Here is a 26,712-nt window from a genome sequence, read left to right as displayed (position 1 = left end):
TCCATTAAAAAGGGAAAATCTAGCGACAGTTTTGCTTATATAAGACTGTTTCACAGAGCTGGAACTCAATTTTTAATCGCTCTTGACGTAATAAAAGTCTAAACACTCCTAGTGAACTCAATTTTTAATCGCTCTTGACGTAATAAAAGTCTAAAACTTCCTTTTTAAGAAATGGTTTAGTCCAGGGATACTACGATTCCCGCAATAAAATACAGAGGAAACGCAGAAATCCGCTTATTCGAAAATCGTTGAACTAGACGTTTTGTCGCAATTAGGTAAAAATTCAATTCCACCAACTGTAAAAAGCGCAGTTTCTTGTTAGAGCCGAAACCTTTTTTTTTTTACTAAAATTGCCGATAAGTGGAAATTTTGAGAAAACTGAAACACGATTTCCAAGTACACAACTCGATGCAAAAATAAAAGAACGCATATCGGAGTTCTCTACACACCTTCTGTTAGAGCATCAGCAGCAGGAGATATGACTGTATAGAATTTAATGCTCGCACGAAATCCTTACTAGTGCACGGTGATTTTGCCGAATCTCGTACAAACAAGTTAGTCAAGTATACTTATATAGTATATAAGTGTAAAGTATATAACAGTGTTGTACAATGCATAACTTTTTCCCGCTTGGAGTGTCCTAATAGGTGTCCCGTCCACAAAATTAGGATGTCGTTATCTATGAGAGAGTTGCAGTGTTGTCAATTTGACACTCGACTTTCTTTTTTTCCCTCGTTTTGAAATGTTTTCCTTGATGCAAATGTAGCCTCGAATAAACATCTGCTTGCAAGGCTCGGTAATTTTTACCTTTGTATTTTATATGCAACAAACCTCATTAACTGCAGTGCAGGTGTGTTTGATCTAATTAATTTCTTTATTCTCATGTACATAAGCAATTTCTTCTGATGCAGACTTTCCTCTTGAGAAGGACCTTGGTTGTTCCCACCCAAATACAATAAGAAACGATTGTTTCCTTTGGAATCTACTGCAATGACTAAAAAGCGGAGCAGTTTTGCTAGTACTTGGTAGGTCATGATTACTGAGAGATATGCGCTTGTTGTTATATGCCTCGTCTTGCACTTGGTATGTTGCATCATGCTGCCGCTTCAGTAATCAGTCCTGAAGTGATATTGATTGGGGATGGTACGATTGGGGATGAGTGGCTATAGACAGGGTGAACATAACGAGCGGTTCATGTTGTCCTATCGCCGTGAAGACCACAGCAGACCGCACCCAAAAAAATTCACAGGCCTGCGCGTCACATGCAGAACAGTCACATCGTAAGCTAGTGGAGTGGTTCAAGAGTAGCTACGATTTCGGCACCACGCACAACAGGGTCTTTGACAAAGTCTCTTCACCTCGTTTTGACGAGAACGGTCTCAACTGTCCGCCCGGCGTCAACGGCGAGCTGCGGCTTTTAATGCTCTCTACACAGCAGTCTGCTGAGCCCGACGATGCCTGGTTGTAGCCGCGCACGTAGCTCTACGATTCGCTTCTTCAGCAGCGGTTCGTACCTTGCGAGGAGACGTCGTAACGTGTACCGAAGAGGTATCCAGAATACGTCCCTTGACCCGTGGCACGGTACGTTGTTCTTGTTGTTCATAATGATGATCATGATTGTTTATTGGAATCTTCCAAACTGGCTGGTGACAAATAGCCACCTAGCCTGCTTGAGTTACCCAGGTCCAGTTAGATGCAGCATGCAACTGCTATATGCTACTTACAGGACGGGCACGCTGTGTTTGCAGGCACCTTAACTAGATGGCGCCACTATACTGGCGGAGGCTCGGGATCGCGTTGATTCCGTGCCTCGTCTGAATCGCATCTCGTCGTCTGCGCCTGCGCGCCTGCCTAGAGCGCAATTATAGGGCATTTTTCCGCTGCCTGACAGCAAGCGCTTGCTTGGCTCAGTGGTGGAGTATCTGATTCCCGCGCCGCGGGCGTGGGTTCGATCCCGGCGGGAACCGGGTACTTTTTTTGCATGTCCGGCGATAGCGGTTACGGCCACCGCCGCCGGTGGTGGCGGACAACATCACGAACCGAAACGGCTATTGTAATGAGCCCATAACAGCTTACGCTGTAAAAAATGAGTAGAAGATCCAATCTCAAACAGGGGCACGGTAAGCATTAAGCGATTCAAAAACAAATGAAGAGCGGCGATGCCGCGTCAAGGTTCGGCAAAAGTGCGCTCTGGCGTCGCGAACATTGACGGTCTCTGCTTGGGCCTAGGTAACGCGTTGTCAGTAAAGATGGGTGGCGCTGTATTTTAAAGCAGCCAAGGACTGAAATTCGCAAGTTTCAAGAGCTGTTACTGACCGACAGTGACTCAAACAAAAATGGTTTGAAATCCATGACGGCACATTGACGTGTCGCCATTGGAGTTTGAGCACGAAGCTCAAGAAATTAAATTTTGGGCGCCGTTTTCCTTCCATTCATTAAATTATTAACGCGAAATTGCCTAAAATAACTTTCAAAGAAAGCTTTATTAGTATAAACTGTTTTATTGTTTCTTTATCCTGTCCTTTTAACCGTGGTTCTCCATTCCTGTGATCTTCATAGTACTAGAATTCCTAAGGGTGTCCTAATAGAAAGATTTGCCCTGGGATAAATATTTGAGCTATATTCAAATGGGTGATAATAAAATTTCGCGTGTTCAAAACAACAGCCGCAATCCTTGCGGCTTTAGGGGCCGGTTGTCATGACTTTGCTCCACATAAGAAAATTGCAACACAAAATGACTGTCACCTATCGCGCTGATCCTACTAGAAAAGGCAACAGCTGTATTTACGTCCTCATTACTCTAAGCTCTCAATTATTACCGACAACCGTCCCCGTAGCCGAGTTAGAATGCATTTGTGTTGCAAGGCATGACGTCGCGGGTCCGATGCTCGGCCGCGGCAACATTCTTATGTTGGCGCAATGCAAACACGCTCTTCATATTTAAGTGACTTCGAGTCAACATTAATCTTAAGCCATCGAATACATTTCCTTGATAGATTCAGTGCTTTCCTTTTGGGAAAATAAATCAAATCAACAATCAATACGCCTTTACCTATTAAAACAGGCATCCCCTTTCACGATCTCATTATGACTGTCCCTGTATATCCTGTTGTTGGCCTAGCTTTGCACGTTTTGACGCCAATCGATAGGTACCTCAGTGAGCACCTCGCATAATAGATCATAGCAAACCGGCTCATAGAACGGAATCGACCAGCAAAAATGCCGGCGAAGCGACACGACAAGTGCCGCGCGTCTAGTCTTGAGGCGCTTTTCCGTGTTTTGCGGGTTTTCTTTCCCGCTCGAAAAAAAAAAAAAAACTTTAATGTAGCACGTATTTAGCGACCAAAATATGGCTAAATCTGAGGACACTTACGTGCTTCTTATGCTTTGTAAATGCGAAAGGATTCATGCCCGATTGAACGCTGCTCAGTGGCCCTTAGAGTTTTGCGCTGCTAGTAATGTACCATTAACGGTATGTGCTGCACGAGTCAGTAAGCAGTAACCTGCGGTGCCAACGCCACATGCCATCGACATAGGGCGCGACGAAAAACCGAGGTAGCTGCAGAGGCCGCCAAGGCCGGTAGGCGCGCGCGGCAGCTCAGCCCAGTGGGGGTGACATATATGCGGATCGCCCGCCATCTTCCCAGAGCAAGACGGCAGCACCCACACGCGCACGTCACGCGATTTCCTCGCCGACGAAACCCGTCCAGCCCCTCAGCGTCGCGTCGCCGCATCTGCTCCGTCGAGGCGCCCTGGTGACGTTGCGTCGCAGCCAGTGAGAATTTAGGTGCCGTTACGCTGCTGCAGACGCTGTTTTTTTCGCTTAATGGGACACTTGATGCTCTCGTCATCAATAGCGAAATAAAACAGACAACGCCAGCCCATATGTTTCTATAGACAAGACAGAGCATTCATTATACCCTCAATGTTTAGCACCCCCCCCCCCCTTATAGATAAAATCTTCGCCGCGCGCCGTATGCCCGAGAGGAAGCGTGCGGGGACGCGCGCTATCACGGAGAGCGAACGCACTCAATCTCCCACGCGCAAGCAAGGAAGCGGAAAGCCAGCGCCGGAGGGAGCAGGGGGGGGGGGGGGGGGGGGGGGCGCTTTTCTGCCAACAACCGCGCTCGTCGCTCGTCCGCAGTCTCTTATCTCTCCCACGAGCAAGCAAGGAAGCGGGAAGCCAGCGCCGGAGGAAGCGGGGGGGGGGGGGGGGGGGGGCGCACTTCTCTGCCAACAACCGCGCTCGTCGCTCGCTCGCACCGTCTCTTATCTCCACACGGCTCTGACCTTTAAGCGCCGTGCATTCGCAGTTCAGTTTCCGTTGAAGCGATAGACCGCACGTACCTCCGCCCGCTGCGGCGTATGCTTGCTGCCAGCGTTTTGAGAGTCGTTGTCTGCTGTCATTCAGTGTGATCTCTTCGTGTTTGTGCGCGCTCACACCACGCTTGTTCACATTTCCAAAATTTGCACTAGCACAATATTGTTCGATTTGCTATGTGCCACTGAGTATGCGCTCATTCATGCCCACTAATCTAGAGCGGTTATGTTTAAGTGCGACGCAAGGGCTATGGAATAAACACTGGTAATAACATTTCTGTCGTGCGGTGTGCATACACCTATTTTTCATCAACAGGTATCCCATATTGCATTCACTTCTCGCACTGTGCATGTGCCTGATTTGGAGTTTGCAATTCAGCATTGCCTCTAAGCTGTGTAGTTCACCAAAATAAAAATTCCGTGAGAGTAAATTTGTGACCTCTTTTCTGCATGAGTGTAAATATTACGTGAGGTCACGCGTTCCGTGGATTACAAGGTAACCAAAGTGTGAGCATTCTCGTTAGCTGTAGTGTGTGTTTACCACCTTACTGAAGTTTCTTCAAATATATTGCAATATGCACATTGAATACGTTATTTCTCCAGGGCATTTTACAGCTGCTAGGCAGTCAGGCACATGCAAGGCTTTGTAGCTGCAGCAGTTTGCCAGGTCGGCAGCGGCAGAGACCTGCTTGCCATGAAAACGCACAAGGGTAGATAATCGGCGCCGTTTAATTAGGAGGGAATGCATGAAAATTAAGTGGGGGTTGGTGATTTCGAGGAATTATTACCAAGCGGCAAAGCGAAAGAGTTGCTAAGTTGTAGTTATGTGGGCACAACCACTTGACTGCATATTGTCAACAAAGTAAACACTGAGAAAGCTACTGCTGGCGTGCTTATATACGCAAAGCACTATACCACGTTTCTTCCACAGTGCAGGTAGCGGCAGTTATAAAGTGAGCTTTTTTTTTTTCGCTGAATAGATAAAATGAACTTGCCTCAAAAGTGAAGTAACCCAGCTGGATGCAAAAGTACACTACTCGTAGCATCGCACCCAGTACGAATAAGTTCACAAACTTCTTGCTGCCCTGCAACAAAAGGATAATCCCTTATTTTAACCGTTTGTGCGACGTCAAAAGGTAATATGGCCGACCTGTGAGATTATAGCGCATTATTGGGAGGAAGTGTCACTGTGTAAATGCACTTTGCTAGCCATCATCATCATCAGCAGCATCAGCATCATCATCGGCAGCAGCAGGAGCAGCTTATTTTTTTATCCACTGCAGGAAGAAGTCCTCTCCTAGTTCAAGTACGGCTCAAACAACCCACGCTCAAAATCGTTCATTCGGGCGGCTCGGATTTGTTTAACGAGAACAATATTGCTTGCCGCGGAAGAAAACTGCCCCAAGCTAGGCAATAATGACACAGGTAGTGGGAAGAAATATCAATAGCCGGATTTTCGGAGTCACGAAAAATTAGGCGCACACCTTAATTTTCCTGAATGAAGGCCGCATTGCAAGACATCATGGCTGCTTCACGAAACTAGCCGAAGTTTTATTTACCCGGCGATATGGAAACGGGTTCAGGAGGTAAACACAAAATAATGTTTCCTGAGTCAACTATGCACAGTAGCGTCGGCATATATAGACAGCATTTCAGAGCACGCCGCTATATACATATAACTTGTCTAACTTCATGCGAAACATCGCAGCCAACGTACTTACGTGTTAATATATCTACGCTAATTTTCGTGTGCATTCAGTCTGCTTACAAGCTCAAAACTACTTCTGAGTGATTGCACACGCCCATACATTGTTCTCAGGCAACTATACACATAGAACCAGAGTCCAACTTCGTCGTACTTAGCTATAGGCTCTATATCTTAAGGTTCGCAATCGGGACTCGCGTAATCGCAAAATAACGTTAGAGCTGATTTATTGATGCACTTTAGCGTCAGTTAGCCTATATGAAACGGCACACACACCCACACACACGAAGGTACACTTTTCGTAAATACACTGTCTTATGAGCACGTTTATTTCTCGCAGTTTGCTCGGCGCGAATTCGGGACAAGCGCCTAATCTCGAGTAAACCTCAGGTGGGGTCTCCTATCTAAACTCATGCTAACCGAGAAATCCTTTTCTTCAATAATCACCACAGCAAATATATTGAGGTTTGTTGGGTTTAAAAGAAAAGTTTTAAATCGAGTGACTGTTTTGAAGCGAATTCTTGATTTAGTGGTGAAATATTTTAAAAAACACCGTTAACAATCGCAAATTTTGAGACAACAATCTACGAAGTTGCTAACGTTTTAACTCAGCAATGAAATGAACGATATCACTATTCCACAAAATGCATAAAATAGTACATCTAAAGCGGACAAGAATGCTCTATTATACATGGCTGTCAAGTACGCCACTACAATGTGTATACGATTTTTGCAAAACCACTGTAAACGTTGTAACAAATTCCTGTAAGATAGTATATCAAGTTAGTGCGCTTTAGATGATCTAACAGATGTAGTCTACAGCACTGCGATATGAATTTTCGGTGCAGAGTTAAGGATTTGTAAGTATTTCTGCGTTTTAGACGTATGTGAAAAGGCGGCAGCGGTGTAGGCCCTGAGATAACGCTTCCTTTAAAAGTGACATTAAAGAAAACCAATGCATTTGGTTAGGCTATTTTTGTATTTTATGCTTTCAGAACTTTAACATCGTTAATATTGGAATACATTCAATATTAAATGAGCAAATGAGGTCTAATGTTTATTTCTGTTTTACGCCATAACCACAGCAACGGTACGTAGTATATTTTTTTTGTTCATATTTGGAATGCTATACCGAATTACAAAGCCTGCAAATTTACTCAGTTCAATGTTAAGCTCCCTTAAAATAAAAACTATCCATCGTTACAGACCAAACAAAATTTTCTTGAGAAATCATCGTGAAAATCTGTGACGCTACGAAGAACTTCGTGTCCGCGTCTCCAAACATTCATGTTTCTTGTTTCTTTCACTAAGCCTCTTCTGACAGTTATATCAGCTTTTATGGTATTCTTCCAGAAGTATTTGCTAATTCATCCCCACTTGGTGTTATTTTTAGTGTCTCTATTTCAATCGAATGAGCAGGTACAACGATACAGTCGTGCATCAGGTGCACTTTGGGAGTGTCGCATGATTGTCGGAAAAATTCTCACACTCATGGTGCCGATGATTAGGACCACGGAGAGCACCGCAGATGCTCCAATCACGTATAAATATAGCATGGTGATGGCAGAAATGTGTTCTGAAAGAAAAAAATAAGCGTACAATTTATACTGCTTCTGTTCCATTATTATGAAGCGAGATTGCCATGTAAGTGAAAATAGCCCATGAAAATCAATCCGCAAAGGAACACAACAAAGAACATAGATGAACGGGCGATATGAGCAAGCATTTTAAATCAAGGCAGTGGCAACTGAGATGGTTGGCTTTCTGCTTCGTTTTCTACCTTTAAGATGTGCCGCAACATAAACATCCTGTGCACAAAAACATTTGGAAGCTTAGGATGAACGTATGCGAAATGAAGCGTTCCATTCAATGCTCTCGTTTCACTTTCCTTGAACCGCCAATACTTGCTTCTTTTAAACCACCGTCAACCTTTCCAGACCTGTTCAATAATATATACGATTCTGAAAGCCAAGACGTCCAGCAGGTTAAGTACATCCGCTTTCACCTCAGGATGCACGCTGCGAGATAGACAAGACGAGCGTATACATATAGTCTAGTGACTGGCGCGTTGCCAAAAACTGTGAGCTCAGAATTTAGTTTCATTCAGAAGACTTTGGGGATTTATCATAATCTGGATTCTCTTACTCCGATAGCACAAGGTTCTTAGAGCGGTATGCCATTTTCTCAAAAAGAAGTTTTTCGTTGTGACAATCGCATGAAACCAAAGAATAAAAGGCATGTAGAGAGGGATGAACAGGTACTTTAATAACAAAAACATTTTTCCCTAATAATGTTTTTCAATTGGAAACACTTCAATGAGGAGAAAGGTTTCCAGGGCTTTACCCTGTGTCCTTGCCTGTTGGCTAGTCAAGATTAGTACTAGAAAATTTATAAAGTTTCCAAGCTTGATTGAAGAACATGGTCTCATAATTCCGCTATAGTTCAGCCTGCTGTGGGCCCTAACACGTATATGCAGACGCCACCGCTCTTGGATCCGGGGCGTATCAAGAAAGCTTTCAGAAAATTCAAAAAGACAAAACAACCCAATAGTGCAACGTTTAGTAAGGTCATTTTTCGCTGTAGCCGAGCGGTGAGGCATAAAGCGTCTCCCGTTTACAACCGCGACCTAACGCTATTGTGACTTCACGCCTGCATACTATCAACATAGCCATTGGCGACACGACCATTTCTGCAATCTTGATGCTTTCAACAAATCAGAGAGGTCATAGTTGTCCCTTGGTACAATGAGAACTGCCGAGATAGCCAATTCGACAATGTGGTGGCATTTGGTTGGCGCCGTTTAGAAAAAAAAAATAAGGTGTTTGTGATGATTCATTAACAGATTTTGACTTACGTAGTTCATTGGCTACGTTGAGTCCAAGGGTAAAGGTCATCACGTTCATTAGCTGTAATAAAACATGCAATTCCAATTTCAGCGTCAAGGATGTCAGATGTACACAGAAAATAAACCTAGATTATTGTTCTCCTTCCAAAATCCAGAAAGGGGACGACAGATGCAGCAGCACACTTTCAGTTTCAGTTTATTTCTTTCGTAAGTGGAATACATGCTTAAGTAAGTATACAGAATGAGGTCCCAGAGCATGTAGCTGAAAGGAGACCTCCCGACAGAAACTATACATGTTTGCTAATTATAGCTTAAAACAGCAATGTACTAATCACCAAGTGGAATATTAGGCAAAGTAAATGAAGTACAACTGGAAATAATACAAAGTCAATAACATTTAGTACAATTAAGACAGTAGCTAAAGCATTCACAACAAAACAAACGAAAAAAATTATTGTGTGCATAATTGTAAATCATATAAAGGAAAAAGAAACGAAAGAGAAATGAGCCGGAGTGAAGTGAATAGACTAGATATGTGAACAATTTTGTTTCTCTAGTAGAAAAGTGAATAAGGTTTTCTTGAAGAGACCAAATGAAGAAGGGCGCTTGACATCTAGTGGGAGGTTGTTCCAAGTAGACAATGCTGTGAAATATCCAGATTGTTTTCCATAATTAGTATGTATTAGTGGCAATAGGAAATTATTGTTAGCTGCAAACCTTGTGCAAGTTTACCCATGTAACCTCAGAAAATATGTTTACTGGGGGAGGACAATTTATTCCTTTAAATAACATTACGGCCAAGTTATATTTAACAAGTTTATTTATTGACAGTAGGCTGGGGTTTTGAAGCATATCAGAAACACTGACAGTAGAATGAGTTGAACGATAATATCAGGGTGGCCTGATTCTGCAAATGCTGTAGCGTTGCTATATGTGTTGGATATGTGTGCTATCCCACGCTGTAATACATTAATTGACGTGGCTTTGAATAATGAATAATACAGAGTTAGCAATGTTGGCTTGCTAAAATAATACCTAGCTTTAAGTAAAATTCAAATACCAGGAGCAAGCTTGCGCTTCAAATTTTAAATTTTAAGTTAGAATCTAGAATTATACCAAGAAATGAACGTTCGTTTACTGCACTGATGACAAGAGAGTTTAGGTTGACAGTGGGAGTAAATTCAGCTGTCCTATGATTTGAATGAAAATGCATAAAAGACGTTTTGGTAGGATTTGTTTTTAGAGAGTTGTAGAGACGTTACATACGCAGGGATAAAATGGCTCCGAAAGGCTGCTGACATTTCGATAGGCGTACCTATCTTTGACAAAGGCGGCCTCGTCATCCTCGGCTCCTTATTCTTATGGGTTCGTAGAATGACTTCACATGAGATCATTGTCGGTGGCGGCTGGTTGTAAAGGAATAGACCGAAACGAAAATGAGCGCTGACATTTGGCGTTTCTAGGCATTGTTGTTGGGAGGACGGGGGCACGAAGACGAGGGGAAGAGAACGGGGGAAAGTAGGGGGCAGGAGACAAAAAAAAAAGGGACAGGGAGAGCGGGGTGAAGGACGGTTATCGGGGCAGCGAGAGGACGGTAATTTTCATAGAAATGGACAGAAACCACCGGTGTCGTAGTCGACGTACTTTTGTGGTTTTAGTAGAATGGTCCGCTCAGGCGCTGATTGCGGGAGCAGCCCAAGGAACACGAGTTCAAAGAAATACCTGACTGGTCCAGTAGAAGTGCGCCGGGAAAATTTAAAGTATTAAAGGGGCGACATGGAGTCTGTGGCAAAAAACAGGAGGGGAGCAGACACCGTGCAATTCAGCGGGTTGGTCCTTCAAGGGACGTTAACCTCAGTGGATCGGCGTAGGTTTCTTCATGACGGTATACAGAAGTGGCAACACCCTTTGTGGTGGAGGCGCCAAAAACAAAATTTTGATCTTAATGACGTGTCGGCTGCGGCTTGAAAAATTGGAACAAAAAATACAGGAGGAAGCAGAAAAGAAAAACGACCGAAGAAGCGGGAGGGAGCAGGTGTACCCTGAAAAGGGGCTCGTATAGTTGATATGTGCGTAGAAGCGTGGAAAGAAAATATTAAATTGAGGGGTAGGGTAAGGACAGGGGAGGAGGAGTAGGTGAGCTTAGGAATCGAGGTTCTGTGGTGGCATACCGTGTTTTTGTGCCTTTGTTAAGCTTTACAGCTTTTACACATTCTAAGTTGCTCCGTGCCGTATTGATTCCCATCGGGTGTAGGCATTTAAACTTGTGTATGAAATACGATTCCGTATATTTCGTCTGACGCGATGAACGAAAATTTGTTTCTGGCATAGAGAGCCTTACTTCGTCGAATACATGGCCGGGTTCTTTGAAGTGGCTGGCTACTGCTTTCGGTAAGTTGTCTTTTGTATCTGCGCAATGGTCACTGAGTCTTTAATTTGTCGTCCAGTCTCACCTATGTAATACTTGCTCAAGTGGGCAGTCTTGACAGTAGACTAAGTTGCTTGACGTACAGGTCAAACTCGAAGTTGATTTGTGAAGGTAAGTTGAAGCTGAAATATCTACTGTTCTGGCAGATTGTACATGTTTGCATGTAGAGCACCGGGGGATCCCACAGGGACCGTATGTTGGCTTTCTCTTTATCCTTAGCTTGGCATGTACAACATTGTCCTTGAAATTCGTGCTGCGTATGTAGGCTACTCTGGGCGGGTCGGGAAAAATCTTATTAGGTTTCTGGTTGCCTTTGAGAATTGAATAATATTAAATGCGGACGTTGTTCACGTTTAGGAGTGCGCTTGAGAGTTTAGAAGTAAGAAGAGGCGTTGCTGCTATTGTGATATTAGGGCGGTGTTTGAGGCGGGTAAAAAATGGTGTTCATCCACATTATGAAGGTGGTTGGACAGCGAAGCTGTAAACCACAACTAGAACGATTACCCATTGCGACTCAGGTTGAAATTATCCACGTGGCGACATACACATACACTTCACTACACGCACAGACGGTGCCTTCTCATAAGACTGTCACAACACAAATCAGTTGCTAAGGCGGCTTCTTCTTTTACGTGTGGAAGTGTAGCTACGTCACTCCATTCATATGCTGCAGTCATGGAGGACGGAAAAAAAATAGGAGGGAGCCTACCACAACGCGATTGACGCCGACTGTGGTGGCCCAACACGTGGTGGAAACGTCAGGGCTCGGAGGATACGTCAGAGCGCGCGGTAGGTTTTAGTACTCCCAGTTGATTTTTTTTTTCAATACCCATCCGAAACCATTTGAAATTATTGAAATAAACAAAAGCAAAACCAAGGAAAAAAACTAGAAAAAAATCTTTTTTCCTCCTGCATGGGAGCAGCTGCCGGCCGAGCGCGCACCGAATAAAAACTACCGGTAACCAAAAGTCTCAGCAAATCTCGATTCTCCGAGATCTCGATGCAAGAGGTCACGTGTGCCACCACTGCTGGCTACACAAAGCATTTGCTTACCAAGGCTGGCTGCGTGACGTAATGCTCCCTCCAATATTTTAGGTGCGAAGCACCTTATGCGCTCGGGCATAAATAAAAAAATGAAAAACTGAAAAAAATGCATGAATGAAAAATAAAGGAACAAAAAGCTGCATAAAAGCAGCTTGACGGGATTCCTTCCCCTTTCCTTGGCATCAGTTACAGCATATACAAATACAAAAATGGGTTACAGAACTACAACACATATTCACACCTATACATATACAAACATCTATATTTAAGAAGTATATTTACTCGCAAATATGTAAGGCTGTTTATGCACAAATGTAGCAAATGTAGATACATGCTAAGATTTACGCTATAGAGGTTATATTGCGAAATATCGGCATTATCCAGTGGTACACAAAAAAAATGCAGAACAAATAGGAAAATAAAAAGAGGTTCGAGACATTGTAAGCAAATTGCAAATTTAGTTTTATAAAACTTTACCATTATTTATTTAAATTCGTTTTCAATATATGTCTTAATTGTGTTCAGCTCAGTATGAGAAGCATATCAAAAGTTTAGTATTCTCGCCACTTGGTTCTGTAATCGCTTCAAACCGTAGTTAGTTCTTGAGAAAGGCAATACCCACTGATTCCGGGTTCTAAATTCGTATGACACTACCGTTGAATCAGTTATATTGCACAAATTTCTGAAAACCGTATTGTTAGACCAAAAACATTTTTTTTTACTTTTCAAGACAAGGTTATATTCATAAAAGTGTTCAATAGGCAACAAATTAAGAGCGCGAAATATTTCGAGTGTATGTGCATCAAATGGAGCATTAATAATATGCCGGACGGCTTTCTTTTGTAGTGCTTTTAAACTGTGAATGTTTGTTTGCAATGTCGTACCCCACACTAGATTACAGTAATTAACATGTGGAAGGAAGAGACTGTTGTATAACAAGAGCTTTATTTTAGAAGGCAGCATGTGCCGTAATCGGCAAATTATACCACATGTTCTTGCCAGGCTAGACATAATACATTCTATGTGTGCATCCCAAATTAAATGTTTGTCAACAATCACTCCTAACGTTTTTACATTACCTACTAGTTCTATCCTTTCCACGCCGAGATAAAGAGCAGAGTTACAGATTACGTGCTTTTGCTGTGGTGTAAACAGTATAGCCATAGTTTTATTCGTATTAATCGCTAAGGAATTTGAGTCACTCCACTTTTGTAATAAGTTTAGAGTCGTCTTTGATAAAGCTATAAGCTGTACAATGTCAAATGAACTAAAGAAAAGGCTAGTATCATCGGCGTAGACTATCAACTGTGCGTCTTTAATAATATTTGTGATATCGTTAATATAAAAATTAATAAAATAGGCCCAAGTAAAGTTCTCTGGGGAACACCTTGTGTTAGTGTTCTTACTGATGAAAGTTTCGATCCAATACTGACGGACTGTTTTCTATGTTGAAGATATGATTGCGTCGTCGTCGCTTTCAGACTCAAAGTCCGACGAAAATTAAGCGTCCTCTGACTCACTGCTATTCGATGTATCGATAAGATCAGCCGCAGAGCCAGCGGTATCGCGAAATCTGCGGTCTCCCGAAGAGCGCGCGCCGTTTCCGGAGCCGGACATTTTTGGGTTCTGCTATGACGATCGCGAAGCTTCGGAGCGCGTTTGAAAATCACCGCCTCGCGAAAAAAAAAGCGAACTGCTTAGAAAACTAAAATAGAGTTCTCCTGCTTCACGTCCGATAGCGCAGTATGTCCGTGAGCGGCGTGGTTGGTCTCGAAAGCGGCGTTTCACACAATTGCTAGAGCGTTAACGATGCCCAATGGGCGCGGGACGGAAAGAGTTCAGTCCACAGACGTCCCATGCTATGGTTCATGTCTGTGCAAACTTTGCCCGAATTGTCATCATTATTAAACAGTTCTTTATACTTTTGTTTCATCTGCGCGTGTTTCTTCAAGCTGTTTCAAGCACAAAAGCGTGGCCACTATTGAAGTTTTTTGTTCTCCTCCCGCCCGTTGTAAAAAGGGCACGCTCGCTTAGTGTACCAATTAAGTGGGACTCACGAGGCAAAAGACGGACAGCAGGGTGACCTCGAAAGAAGTCTCGCAGAGGCACATCGTTTCGCCAGTGCTTGGGTGCTAGGTTCTGAAATAGAAAAAAAAAAAAAGAAACATTCTAACGACTCCTCGCGATGAAAGACTCGCTCACTACGGCAGCAGTAATAAACAAATGTGGCAGAATCAACGAGCTAGTTAAGTGCAGGTGAAGCTTTCTAGAATATATATGCAAATACTATGCAAGAAGACATGTTGCGTGCCGTTAAATTTTATGGCGATAGCAAATATTTGAACACTCCGAGCGCATTTCTGCCGTCGCCGTGGCTGTCGACGTTGCTGTGAAGTTCCGTATAAAGTCCAATCACGTTAACACCATCGCCGCGCGCCGAACGGTGTATGTGCGAGTGAAAGCTTGCGAGAGTCAGCCGACGATCACGGCTCAATTTCGCGCGCGCGAGGGAGAAAGGCGGCGCGGAGGCGCGCTATTCTGTCGTGCACGAGGAACGAGGGGGGGGGGGGGGGAGGTGAGGGAGGGCAGGAGGTCGTACTCCGGCGACGGCAGCGCGGGCGCCGTATCTTGAAAGCAATCTTCGACGTGGAAAAAGTTCGCGCCCGCGCGGGCCTCATCTTCAAAGCGATCTGCGCTGGGGACAAAGTGCAACTATAGTGCCTGTACCTTTGTATGCGCTGTGCTTTCGACGTTTAGTTCGCGTTGAAGCGAGAGACGGCACGATTGTCAATTCGCTCGCTGCTGCTGTCACGCCTCTTCACTCCAGCATTTTGACAGCGAGTTTCCACGGTCGTCGAGTGAGATGTGCTCATGTTTATCTCTGCACGCGTGACCACGTGCTTGTTAATTTAGTTAGTAAGCGATTGTTTTTAATAGGTTTATACGGCCGATAGAACTATTATCCTTAATTCGTATGGTTGTCTACTAAGTTTCTATCGCGATCGATGCTTTGCCTTTCGGCGAAACTGTGACTTTATAACGCGACAGCATTAAGGGCCCGGGTCGCAGAAAATCTGGCGTCGGCGCACCGGCGTTGGTCGCAAAGAAAATCCTCCCGAACCGTGGATGATTTTGGCTCTCCGATCAAACAGGCCCTCCGCGTGACGGAAGGCGTTAGTGAATAAAATTGAATTTGTCAAAGTTAAATCTGTCAGAAAATCGTAAAGTACGACTTAACCGAAACCTACAGACATGATAGCGTTGGTTTGTAATTTGAATGTACGAGAAAACAGAATTCCGTAACGAGGAAACTCAAACCCCCCTTTCCAGCATTTCTACCATACCAACAGCGGCGCGCAGAGGCGAAGGTCCTTTCAGTCCTTATGTTGCTATCTCTGTCACACAGTGTGCTCGCTCTTTTCCAACACTCGACTTTCTCGTCAACGGACCGGTTTATTCCCCTGCTGCATTGATGGTTGGGGGGACGGGGAGATATATCAAGCTATATACAAAGCATTGAGCTAAATACAAACATCAAAGCAAAGAGAGTCCTTCACAAAGACGTGTAACTTAAGTAGAATGAGGTGTTATAGATTATGTTAGTTGACCGCTAGCGCCGCCAATACAGTGCTAAAGGTCATGCCAGGGACGCTAAAACAAGAAAAAAATATGAAAGGTTCGCGCGCGGCAGGCACTCGCTTAGCGACTGTTTTCATATGGAAGCGTGACTAAATTTTTTTCCTGTGTATCTTAGAAAGTGTAGAAGCTAACTAAATGACTTCTCCTGTTGGCGCCAACGCTTCTACATTGATCCTCACTTCAATCGTCCCTCTTGCTCGGAAGCTCTGGAATTTCCTTTAGATCAACCCGAATTATTAGGGCGTATAACTTTATGCCTTTTTCTTTTTTAACAGCGAAGCTATTCTAGCTAACCGTAAAAAGTGCCGCCTGCCGCAAAACCTCGTCGAGCTTGATGTCGCTGCGTTGCCTAGCAACCACCTCGTCTCCTCTCCGTGCCGTGCACATGCAGCCTTCAGATGGGACGTTAAGCAGAGGGAAGAAGGGCATGCGCGCGGCGCGCGCAATGCTCGGGAGAAGGAAAGAGAAAATGAAAGCGAGATAGAGAGAGATAGAAATTGTAGCAGCACCAACGAGGCAAAGGGTAGACCTGCTGCCGACGCCGCCCGCGTTTTCCCGTTTCCCGCGTTCGCGTCGGGGAAACGCGAGCGGCGTCGGCAGCAGCTCGGCAGGTTTCGACCAGCCACGCCCCGGCAAGTAAGGAGGCGCAGCTTCGCCGTGACGTCACCGGGGAGATCAAATTCGGAGCCACCGCGACGGCGACACAACAATCGTTGACTCTATGGCGAATACATGTAGCCTTGACATGGGACGAGCAAAGAAGATCCGGGCACCCGAAGAAGCCACTCATCTGGAAGCACGGCCAAGCCCGAATCTGCGCGCCGGCGGCGAGCTGATTCGGAATACCGTGCCTAGCAGCCCACTTAGCGTTTCCTAGCAAAACTTAGCAAAGCCTAGTAAAAGCTGCAAGAAGCTAGGTCGATCACCAGCTCCGCTGTCTACTCCAGCCTTGCACCACTAGTGCAAGTTGCAACCTTTTTTTTTTTTTCCTTTTCATGATCAGGGTCCCCTGTCACTAATTAACCTAGATAAACGGTACTCCTTTACAGATTCTAGAGGCTGACTGGTGATCCTGAATTCTTGATCCCTGGCCAGACTATTCAACATTATCTTTCTCTTCTCCATGTTTATCTTCAACCCCACGCTTACACTTTCTCGGTTAAGGTCCTCAATCATTTGTTGTAATTCGCCCCCATGGTTGCTGAATAGGACAATGTCATCTGCAAACCGAAGATTGCTGATATATTTTCCGTTGATCCTCACTCCGAAGCCTTCCCAGTCTAAGAGCTTGAATACTTCTAAGCATGCAGTGAATAGCAATGGAGCGATTTTGTCTCCTTACCTGAACCCTATCTTGATAGGTAATTTTCTACTTTTCTGGTGGAGAAAGAGCGATGAAATAACAATGTTAGTCCTACCGTTAAGAGACAGGAAGACAGTGGTGTGGATCAGAAAGCAAATGGGGATAGCCGATACTCTAATTGACATTGAGCGAAAGAAAGGAGCTGGGCATTCCATTTAATGCGTAGGATTGATAACCGGTGGACCATTAGAGTTAGAGAATTGATACCAAGAGAAGGGAAGCGCAGCCGAGGATGGCAGAAAACTAGGTGGGGTGATGAAGTTGGGAAATTTGCAGGCGTAAGTTGGAATCGGTCTGCGCAAGGCAGGGGTAATTGGAGATCACAGGGAAAGACCTTCGTCCTACAGTGGACATAAATATAGGCTGATGATGATATATCGTCATTACCTTTCATTTGACTCCTATCACCCAACTAAACCCCTTTCATTCGCCATCAATTCACTCTTACTTCACCTCATTCACCTTTCTGTATACACATTTTATATCATTATCATTACCATCATAACCATACTTACACCCATTACTATAATTAATTGTCGGTTCTTAACCACTTTGCGGGTTTTATGACCCATTTTTCCGCTTTGTTATGCTAATTATCATAATAATTTGATGACTACCATGATCATTATCTATATTTACATTCCTCATGCAATTACCTATTGATTGATATATATTGTTATGGGGTTTGCAATTACCGATTACAGATTACCAATGAAGTTACCAATTTTTTGTACATACTTTACGATTTTTGGAACCAATTTTTTAAGGTCACCTCAAAACGAGCCATATAAGGCTTTCGCCTAATAATTAAAATGCAGAGGGCAGCGTTATTGAACAGGAGATCAACTGGATGGTTGTCCTACGCGGGGGGATGGGGAATGGGGTAATAGGCAGATGAGAGAGAGGTGGGGGAGGACGGACGTGGTGAAATAACATACGCATGCAGTGCATTACTAAGTTAAAAGGCTATGAAGGGACACAAGAGTTCCTTCCTTCACAGCCTCGTGGATCGACGAGCGACAGGAATGGTGTTCGAGTTCGAGCCGATCTTCCAGACAGCGGCCGATCTTATAGTCGTCACTAATTAAAGTAGTAAATTAATCTATCACCACTCACCGGTGCGCTGCTTGTTTGGTCTTCACTTGTGGTGCTACTGGTCTTCAACCGCCTTCGTTCTTCTTTAACTTCTTTTTTCCGGTTTCCACGTGAGCTCATCACAGCGCTGCCATCTACAGTGAAAATATTTCTTGATTGAGTGCCTATGTGATACTACCTACTTGTTATTTTTTTTTGTGTGTGGTAAATGAAGCGACTAGCTTATTAAATCAACAAAACGTTAGGGCAATCATCAGAGCGTTCAAAACGATTTATTATATTACACGTTTCTACGAACCAGGTTTCTTTCGGCACCCGCAAAGTGCATGCGTCATGACGTTATGGTAGTCTGCCTCCGATCTGTTTCGGCTAACTTAGCCGCATCCGCACATCATCCCTTACCTGGGTGCATTGACGATAAACGTGATGATGATATATGATGCTTAAAGGGCCCGGTCTGGCCAAAGAGCGCCATGCAAGTGATTACATTTAATATAACAGTGAAGTGGAAGGATTGAACCGGCTGTATAGGGCCAAAAGTAGAGTCGCTGTACAGTACAGAGCTAACCTCCCCGTTGCTGTGCCCACGAGTAGAGGCACCCAAGGATAGTAAAACTTGAGCATTTAAATCTAATTCAAGAAGCCGGAGTGGTTTTTCTAATGTTCCTTTTCGCAAGCTAATAAACCGTCAACAATAAATTTTTTATATGTTTGATGGTCGCATCTTCCTTACACATGTGACAAATTGGTGAGGGTGCCAGACTAATCCTGCATAAGTAAAAACTTTAAAGAAGGTATGCGACAGTGTAGCCTACTAATAGCTGCTTCAGTATTTCGCGTTTCACATAGATTAATTTTGCAGTGCTACATTAAGTCCAAGGAAATGTTTATAGATGGTCCAGAGAATTCTCGCAGCATCAGTTGCCTGCGAAATCTTGCAACTCTGATCAAGGCTGATGTATAGATAACTTGAATGGCTGGGCCAACTATAGTCGCCTTCGCAAATTAATGTGCTGTTTCATTTAGAACTAGGCCTGTATGCCCAGGTACCTAGACCCAATACATATTAGTTAAGTGTTGAGGTACTAATGAGTTAAGCGCTCGCACAACCTGGTAGTCATTAGGTGCTGTGAATGAAGTGGACAACGGCAAATAATCAGATACCTTGACTACAGAATCTATTGACGGGCTTAACTTTCGAAGGGCCAAAAAACACCGCTAAAAGTCTGCAAGAAAGATGGTACGAAGTCTGGAAGCCGAAGGGAAAAGGATCAATCCTTAATAGTTCTGAATATACTAACACCCCATTTTTCTCGTTTCCCGTAGCATCAGTCACTAGAACAACATTTTCTGTGATTTCATTAAATATTCTTGTAAAGTAGCACTTAATATTCGGTAAGACAGGTGTATTCAATTACTTGAAAAAATATTGTGAAATTGGATGAGAATAGAATTTTCCCCGTAGCAAATGGGCTTCACGTCAATGATTCTAACGTTCAACGAACCGAGAAGAGCTTGTACAAAATAATTTCACGTGCATGGAATCGAGGGCGAATATACATCGAAATAACATACTAGGCTGAGAATTGAACGCTTTTTGGCAACGCTTTATTGGTGGTTCGTACGCCCTTAAAGATGTTTGTACAGTAATCGTTTGTAGTAAGATGTTTGTAAGTAATCGAACCAAGTAAAAAGAGAAGGAATTCTTGTTTCTATATACAAAATTGCCTTTGCTACAAATTTAGCCAGCCCTAAACAAAGGCTTATCGCCTGCTTTTCCAGAAGAATAAGGGTGAGAAATTTATAGGCAGGCACCCAAGAGTATAACAAACATACGGTAGATTGATAACAAGGTGGCCCTACGCATCCCTGATTGACTGTTGCTCAGTCTATGTAATAATACCACCACTAGAATGCCCTTTGCTGCAATATAATCTATGTGCGTACGCCATGGAAGAGAACTGTCAGATATACCGCCAAGATACTTGACAGCATCTACTAGGACAGAAATATATGAACTGGATCCGGGGCGGATCCAGGTTTTTTCTGAGGGGGGGGTCAGCTTCTGTCACTGATGATGATGATGATGATGATAGTAGCCTTTCTTATTTACCGAAATTCACCGTTTCTGCTCACGACAAACCCGCGTTTCATACGGCTAGAGCAACACCTGTAGCCCGCCGTGGTGGCTCAGTCAGTCCAGTCGTTGCACTGCTGAGCACGAGATCGCGGGATCGAATCCCGGCCGCCGCGGCCGCATTTCGATGGAGGCGAAACGCAAAAACGCCCGCGTGCTTCCGTTGTAGTGCACGTTAAAGAAACCCAGGTGGTCAAAATTAATCCGGAGCCTTCCACTATGGCGTGCCTCATAATCAGAACTGGTTTTGGCACGTGAAACCCCAGAAAGAGGAAGAAGACCTGTAGCGAAGCCAGGTATCGGTTTCTCCGAACTTATAGGAAAAGGACGTTACCCAATACAGCCATGTGCATGGCGGCTGTGCCTGATAATACAGGGTGTTCAAAACTAAGCTTTATGGTTTTCTTAAAATTAGGCACTGGGAGGCAAGCGAAGACCACCGGTACAAATAAGTTTGTGGCCAGGGGGAACAAAGTGAGATGATAATTATCGCTGTGAGCAGCCTAATTAACTAAAATTGAACAATTATTTTTTTTGTCGACTGCAGTAAGTGGGCATGTTTGTATTGAAAACTTAGAGGCAGTCATGTTTCTACACAGTATCAGTCGGAAGAATTATTGTAGCGTGTCCGTGCTCCGAGATATCCGACTCCAAATTTCAATTGTTGTACTGCGCAGAGTTATCGAGTCGCCGCGAGAGCGGTTTATGCTTTGTGTTGCTGTGGAAGGGAGGCATTTTGAACATTTTTAGGGCATTCACATCTTGATGGGTGAAGTGTTGTCATGAGATTTGTGCATGACAACACCAAACTTAAGCGGCAGTATGAAATATTCGTTAGCATAGCTAAAAAGGTTTCTGCTGTCGATGGTGCAGTTGGTGCTCTTGATTTCAATAAAACTTACCATACTTGGAAATCAGCAGTCACTTTATTTGCGTAGCCCAGGCAAGGACCATGCCCAGTTGTCTAGTCACCATTACGCACGCGCACTGCCCTGCGGCTTCTCCGCTCGCGCCATTATCTCGGCATGGCAGCTGCCGCCATCTTTACAGGCTGCGCGTCGCGTGTTACGACAGCGGTTACGGGTTCTTCGATATTTTTTTTTTTTCATTTTGCCAGCCGTGAGGGGAAGGGGGACAGTTATTATCTTTGCCAATGCCCCCGCCCCGTTGTCAGACTCTACACCTCACGCAACAGCCGCGTCACATCAGGGAGGAGCTTTGCGCCGATCCTCACTCTCTTGCAAGTTGCATGCGTAATCGTGCGAACGACAATTAAAATTTGGAGTTGGATATCTCGTAGCACAGACATGCTAGAAGAATTCTTCCAAGTGAAACTGTGTAGAAACACTACTGCCTCTAACTTTGAATACAAACATACACACTTACTGCAGTCAATAAAAAGTTAATTATTCAATTTAGTTGATTCGGCTGCTAACAGCAATAATTATATCATCTCACTTTGTGTCCCCCTGGCCACATAACTTATTTGCGCAGGTGTTCTACACGTGCCTCCCAGTGCCTAATTTTAAGAACACCATAAAGCTTAATTTTGAACACCCGTATATCTAGCCTGTTTTGTTTCCTAAAATAAAATTTGGGGATGATCTGTGGCAGGTTCGTTATAAATGCGTAAGCACGCGTACGTTTTTGGAGTTCTATTGGGACACCTTGATTGCCTTAAGAAGATCCTTGTGTTCGGCTGAGACACCTTCGTTTGCTTTGGAGGAACTAACTCCCCTATTCTCAAACAGCCCTCGACTCGAAGCTCTTCCTCCACTCCACCTTGTTGAGCACAGCGCCGCCTCTCGACTGATAAAGACGCGACGATTCTAAAGAATTCCCGTGAATGGTCATGAAGCTCAGTGAACACTTCTTTGGAGGGATGGCGGTGCTATCTTTCCTCTTGAGTCGACGTGTTGTGTTGACTAGAGGAACAGTTCTTGAATACGGGCGTAACGCCCAGCTCCAACGCGGCAACCACTACGCTGGGTGTTTACGATATGCGAATCACCGCGTATGAAGACTCACGCTGGGTGTTACGATATGCGAATCACCGCGTATGAAGACTCACGACGCCACCTACAAGAAGAAGGATGTGGCGTGTTAGCCGAGAGCGCGAGCCAGCGTCTTCATGTTTTGTTTCCCACTCGACGTCATCCTTTTACACAAGGTGCGCATCTGCTCCTGTTTCTCTAACCACGCGACGCCATCCTAGACCAGCGCGCTCGCGTTGGCCGTTGACGTCACGCTCCCGCGAGAACGCTTCGCCCATGCTCCGCGAGAACGCCCACTCAGATAAAAGGATCCGGCGGGTTTGAGCCTCCTATGCTTAATGTACGACAATAAAACTGCGAAGTTACAATGAAAAACTTGTAGCGTACGAACGGTACTGTGCTCGTGCTGGATATTGTCAACGTGTAACTGTGATCACAGTTTAAAAAAATGTTGCCTATGAGTAGTTCTTAGTTTAGCTGTTAGTTGTATTAATTATATATAAACACTTCAGCGAGAGATCTCTTCATTAAGCAGGTTGGTCGCGGAACCGATGACATCCAATGAGGCAACCGATGACACCCCGAGGGGGAGCTAAGTTAATCAGGTGCGAAGGCGCTCGCGCAGCACATCGGCGTGCTTGGCAAAAGGGACGTCCCCTCGTTCATGCGACGCACGGCCGGAGCCAGGAGGTCCAAGGTGTTCATGAGAAAAAATAACTACGGCAACTTCGCGACACCACACTCCTACGGAATACAACTAAGCTTGTGAGTAAGCTAGCTTTACTTCGACATGGCTGCTACAACTGGTACTCGCGAAAATACTTTTGAAGAATGCTGGTGGCCATATTTTTTGCGACAGGGCCATCCCCCTGTCAGAGAGGGGGGCGATGCAGAAATCTGAGGGGGGGGGGGGGTCAGGACATCCGGACATCCCCCTGGATCCGCGCCTGACTGGATCCTTCAGAGGAAATACCGGAGAGATTATTGGTATTAGGCCAGTCTTCTGTGACAGATAAACATCTTTACATACAGGTTTTCATAAGTCTGGGGTATCCTTGCCAATGAGAAGAATGCTATGTCATCCACAAAAAAACGTAAGTATGTACGTCCTTTCGGGATGTGATAAAGTTCAGTAAAATATTAAATATACTGCACATAGCAGTGCCCCTTGTGGAACTCATTTTACCCTGTTTATGTGTACGTAATGAAAAGCCATTCTGAAGCAATAAAATCATTAGCCGCTTAAAAATTGTTGTAATCCTTGCTTGTATATAACTAGAGCAGTAATGTTATCGCAGCCGACTACACCAATACCCAGTGTTCAATGCTATCGTACGCCTTGGTGATCTCAAGGGTAACCAATGCCGCATACTGGCCTTGACATCGTGCAAGTTCTATAGAATTTCAAGGTCAATGTGCGCCTGCCATAATATGCGCCCCGGACTGAAACCAATCTGACATGGGCTAAGAAGCATTCTCTAATTAATAATATTCATAAACGAACAAGGTACGGCACTTTTTATCAACTTTACAAAATTGATAGTAGGGCAATTGACCTGATGTTGTCCAAGGTATAACACTCTCCCTGATTTTGAGCAACGGTAGAATCTTTGCAATCTTCCATTCTGCTACACTTCATCAGGGGCCCAAAGCCCCCGTCGGAAGCTTCCCTAACATGTGACAATTCATCCACAGATATCTTTATAAGACCATCATCAACAGGGGAAATCAACATAGGAAGAAGAACAGTAGGAGGAAAGGGATGCTCCAGCCCTTCAGCAATAACTTCCAATGACTTCGTCATGTCTTGTGGTTTGTAAAACTGTAAAATTCTACGTTTACCGACAACGGAAACATTCTCTTATATATGAGAAAGCCGAATAGCACGCGTTTGTTATTGGGTTTTCAAAGGAAATCGAAATGCTTTATGTCATCTCATCTTTTGCTTTCGACATAGTATGCCTAAATTTTCCTGCAAAGAATTTATAGTCTGACCAATTTTCAGTACATCGGTTATGTAACAATTGCTTTGAGGCAGATTTTCCTTGGTCCAGGCAGAGATCTGGGAGCCGTGATCATTCCACCAGCCCGAAGACGAAATATTTTAATCTGAGTGAAACTCAAATTCCGCTTGTCTACAAGAATCCTTTAAGCGAGAGTAGATGCTTAATGCGTTTTTCCGAGAATTTGCTTCAGATAGCATAGCCATGTGAAAACCGCACACAATTAATTTACAGAAATTTATGAACGGTCGCATCTTAAACGCTAAGAATATTACAGGGCATATAATATCAAAAATCACCAAAATGCGGTCACTATTGTGGGACAGTCAACCGTCGACAAAGAAGATGCGTAAAAATTTGAACCTGAGAAAGTCAAATCATCATCGTCAAATCCAGAGTTGAAGCAGCTGGGCTTATAGCAAAAGTTGGATGTCTCGAATTTTCACATAAGTTATTGACATGAGAGAATTTTGACATCAGAGTTTCTTCGAACACTGGCGCCTACTCAGTCCCGCATTCACAGTGACCCATGTCGCCGTGAAAGAGGTTCCTTGACGAGCGGCACGTATGGACACATTGGCACACACTCAGTGACCCAAGTTGGTCATATGGTTGGGGTCGAACCATGTTACCTCAGCAGAGCAGCCCAATGCGCTAACCATCCGACCGTGGACTACCCAGCGAACCAGGTGCTGTAAAACGGGTACATACATACATACATACATACATACATACATAACATACATACATCATACATACATACATACTACATACATACATACATACATACATACATACATAATACATACATACATACATACTACAACCTACATACATACATACTACATACATACATAATACTACATACATACATACATACATACATACATACATACATACATACATACATACATACATACATACATACATACATACATACATACATACATACATACATACATAATACATACATACATACATACATACATACATACATACATACATACATACATACATACATACATACATACATAGGCCCCGAAATGTGCGCGAATTTTCCTAAAATGATAACGTATTCAAAAAGAATTTCCTCACTGCGCGATGAAGCATCCGAACGCTCACAATCTGTCACAATGCCTGCATGTTATCAGGAAGTGGATCAATGCGTTTAGGCCTTTTTCGCTCTAGGATTCGAGAACGGTACGGGTCAGTGCACCAGGATCCCTCCTCCGATAGTGGGCGATCACAGTCTGTCTAGACAGCCGTGAGGTTTTTTTTTTTTTAGGTGCACTGGAAGCCTTCTAGGAACTGTGGTATCCAGCATCATTCTCAATTCCTTTTTTTTTTTACTTAACGCTGGTATATTCACCATAGAAGGCAGGCGCAGTTAATTAGGAGACTATGGCGTTACCTAACAGAGTGTGTTGGTGTTGCCAAGTTTTCCTCTTGTGCAGGAGTAGTGACTCCCTATTATAGAATCCTCACGCTTTCTGCCCCAAAATATTTCATTTTCAGAAACGAAGGTATGACTTACAACTTGTTGAGCTCTGAATACGATGAAAACCACAGATGCACACGCTTGCAGAAGACAAGCGCATAGCTTGGATTACATGCACGCGCGGCCTTAAGGCATGAGATGAGTAGCTTACTTCAGCTTACTTCTTTCTATCTTATATTGATGTATACGTCTTCTCCGGTATTAGTAACTTATGTTTGAAATTTTAGTAGCAGTTACTTGTAATGATAGTATAATAGCTAATATTCGATCAAATAATATATTGATAATAAATTATATTTTCCTCAGACCGCGCACGTCCTTAGCGATAACATGTGGTGGGTATGTGCCAATGGCAGAGGTCAGCAGAGCAGCCGCTGCAGTATGCCGTCTCTCTGACCGTCGGAAGGCTCTGGCGTCGTAGGTGGTGATGACTTCAGCGTTCTTGCGCCAGGAATCTGCAGTCGCAGATGAGGTGTTCAGAGGTCTCGGGGTCCTCGCATCTTTAGCAGGCAGGTGACGTGGCGTGGCCCTTGGTGGACAGCCGGCCGCTTTCCAGGTGCAGCCAGTACGTAAGCGCAGGAGCTTGGAACGGTCTCTCCTGGAAAGGCGTTTGAGGAGAGCTTGTCACGATCCACTCGGGG

The 26,712-nt window shown here is 44.1% G+C and overlaps 1 protein-coding gene across 1 annotated transcript in view; it reads right to left on the bottom strand.

Annotated features, from left to right (window-relative positions):
* The window catches only part of LOC125941000 (uncharacterized), a 97,680-nt gene that overhangs the window by 9,953 nt on the left and 61,015 nt on the right, over window positions 1–26,712 (bottom strand). The window contains exons 3-5 of the mRNA XM_049657869.1: window positions 8,880–8,931; window positions 7,513–7,601; window positions 5,316–5,405 (exon numbers count right to left, since the gene is read on the bottom strand). Of these exons, the coding sequence (XP_049513826.1) occupies window positions 5,316–5,405; window positions 7,513–7,601; window positions 8,880–8,931 (231 nt within the window). The remainder of the gene's footprint in view (window positions 1–5,315; window positions 5,406–7,512; window positions 7,602–8,879; window positions 8,932–26,712) is intronic.

The sequence above is a fragment of the Dermacentor silvarum genome, chromosome 10 (assembly GCF_013339745.2).
Source record: "Dermacentor silvarum isolate Dsil-2018 chromosome 10, BIME_Dsil_1.4, whole genome shotgun sequence".
Lineage (NCBI taxonomy): Eukaryota > Metazoa > Arthropoda > Arachnida > Ixodida > Ixodidae > Dermacentor > Dermacentor silvarum.
Note: the sequence above shows the minus strand (reverse complement) of the source record. Positions and strands in the feature narration are given on the sequence as shown.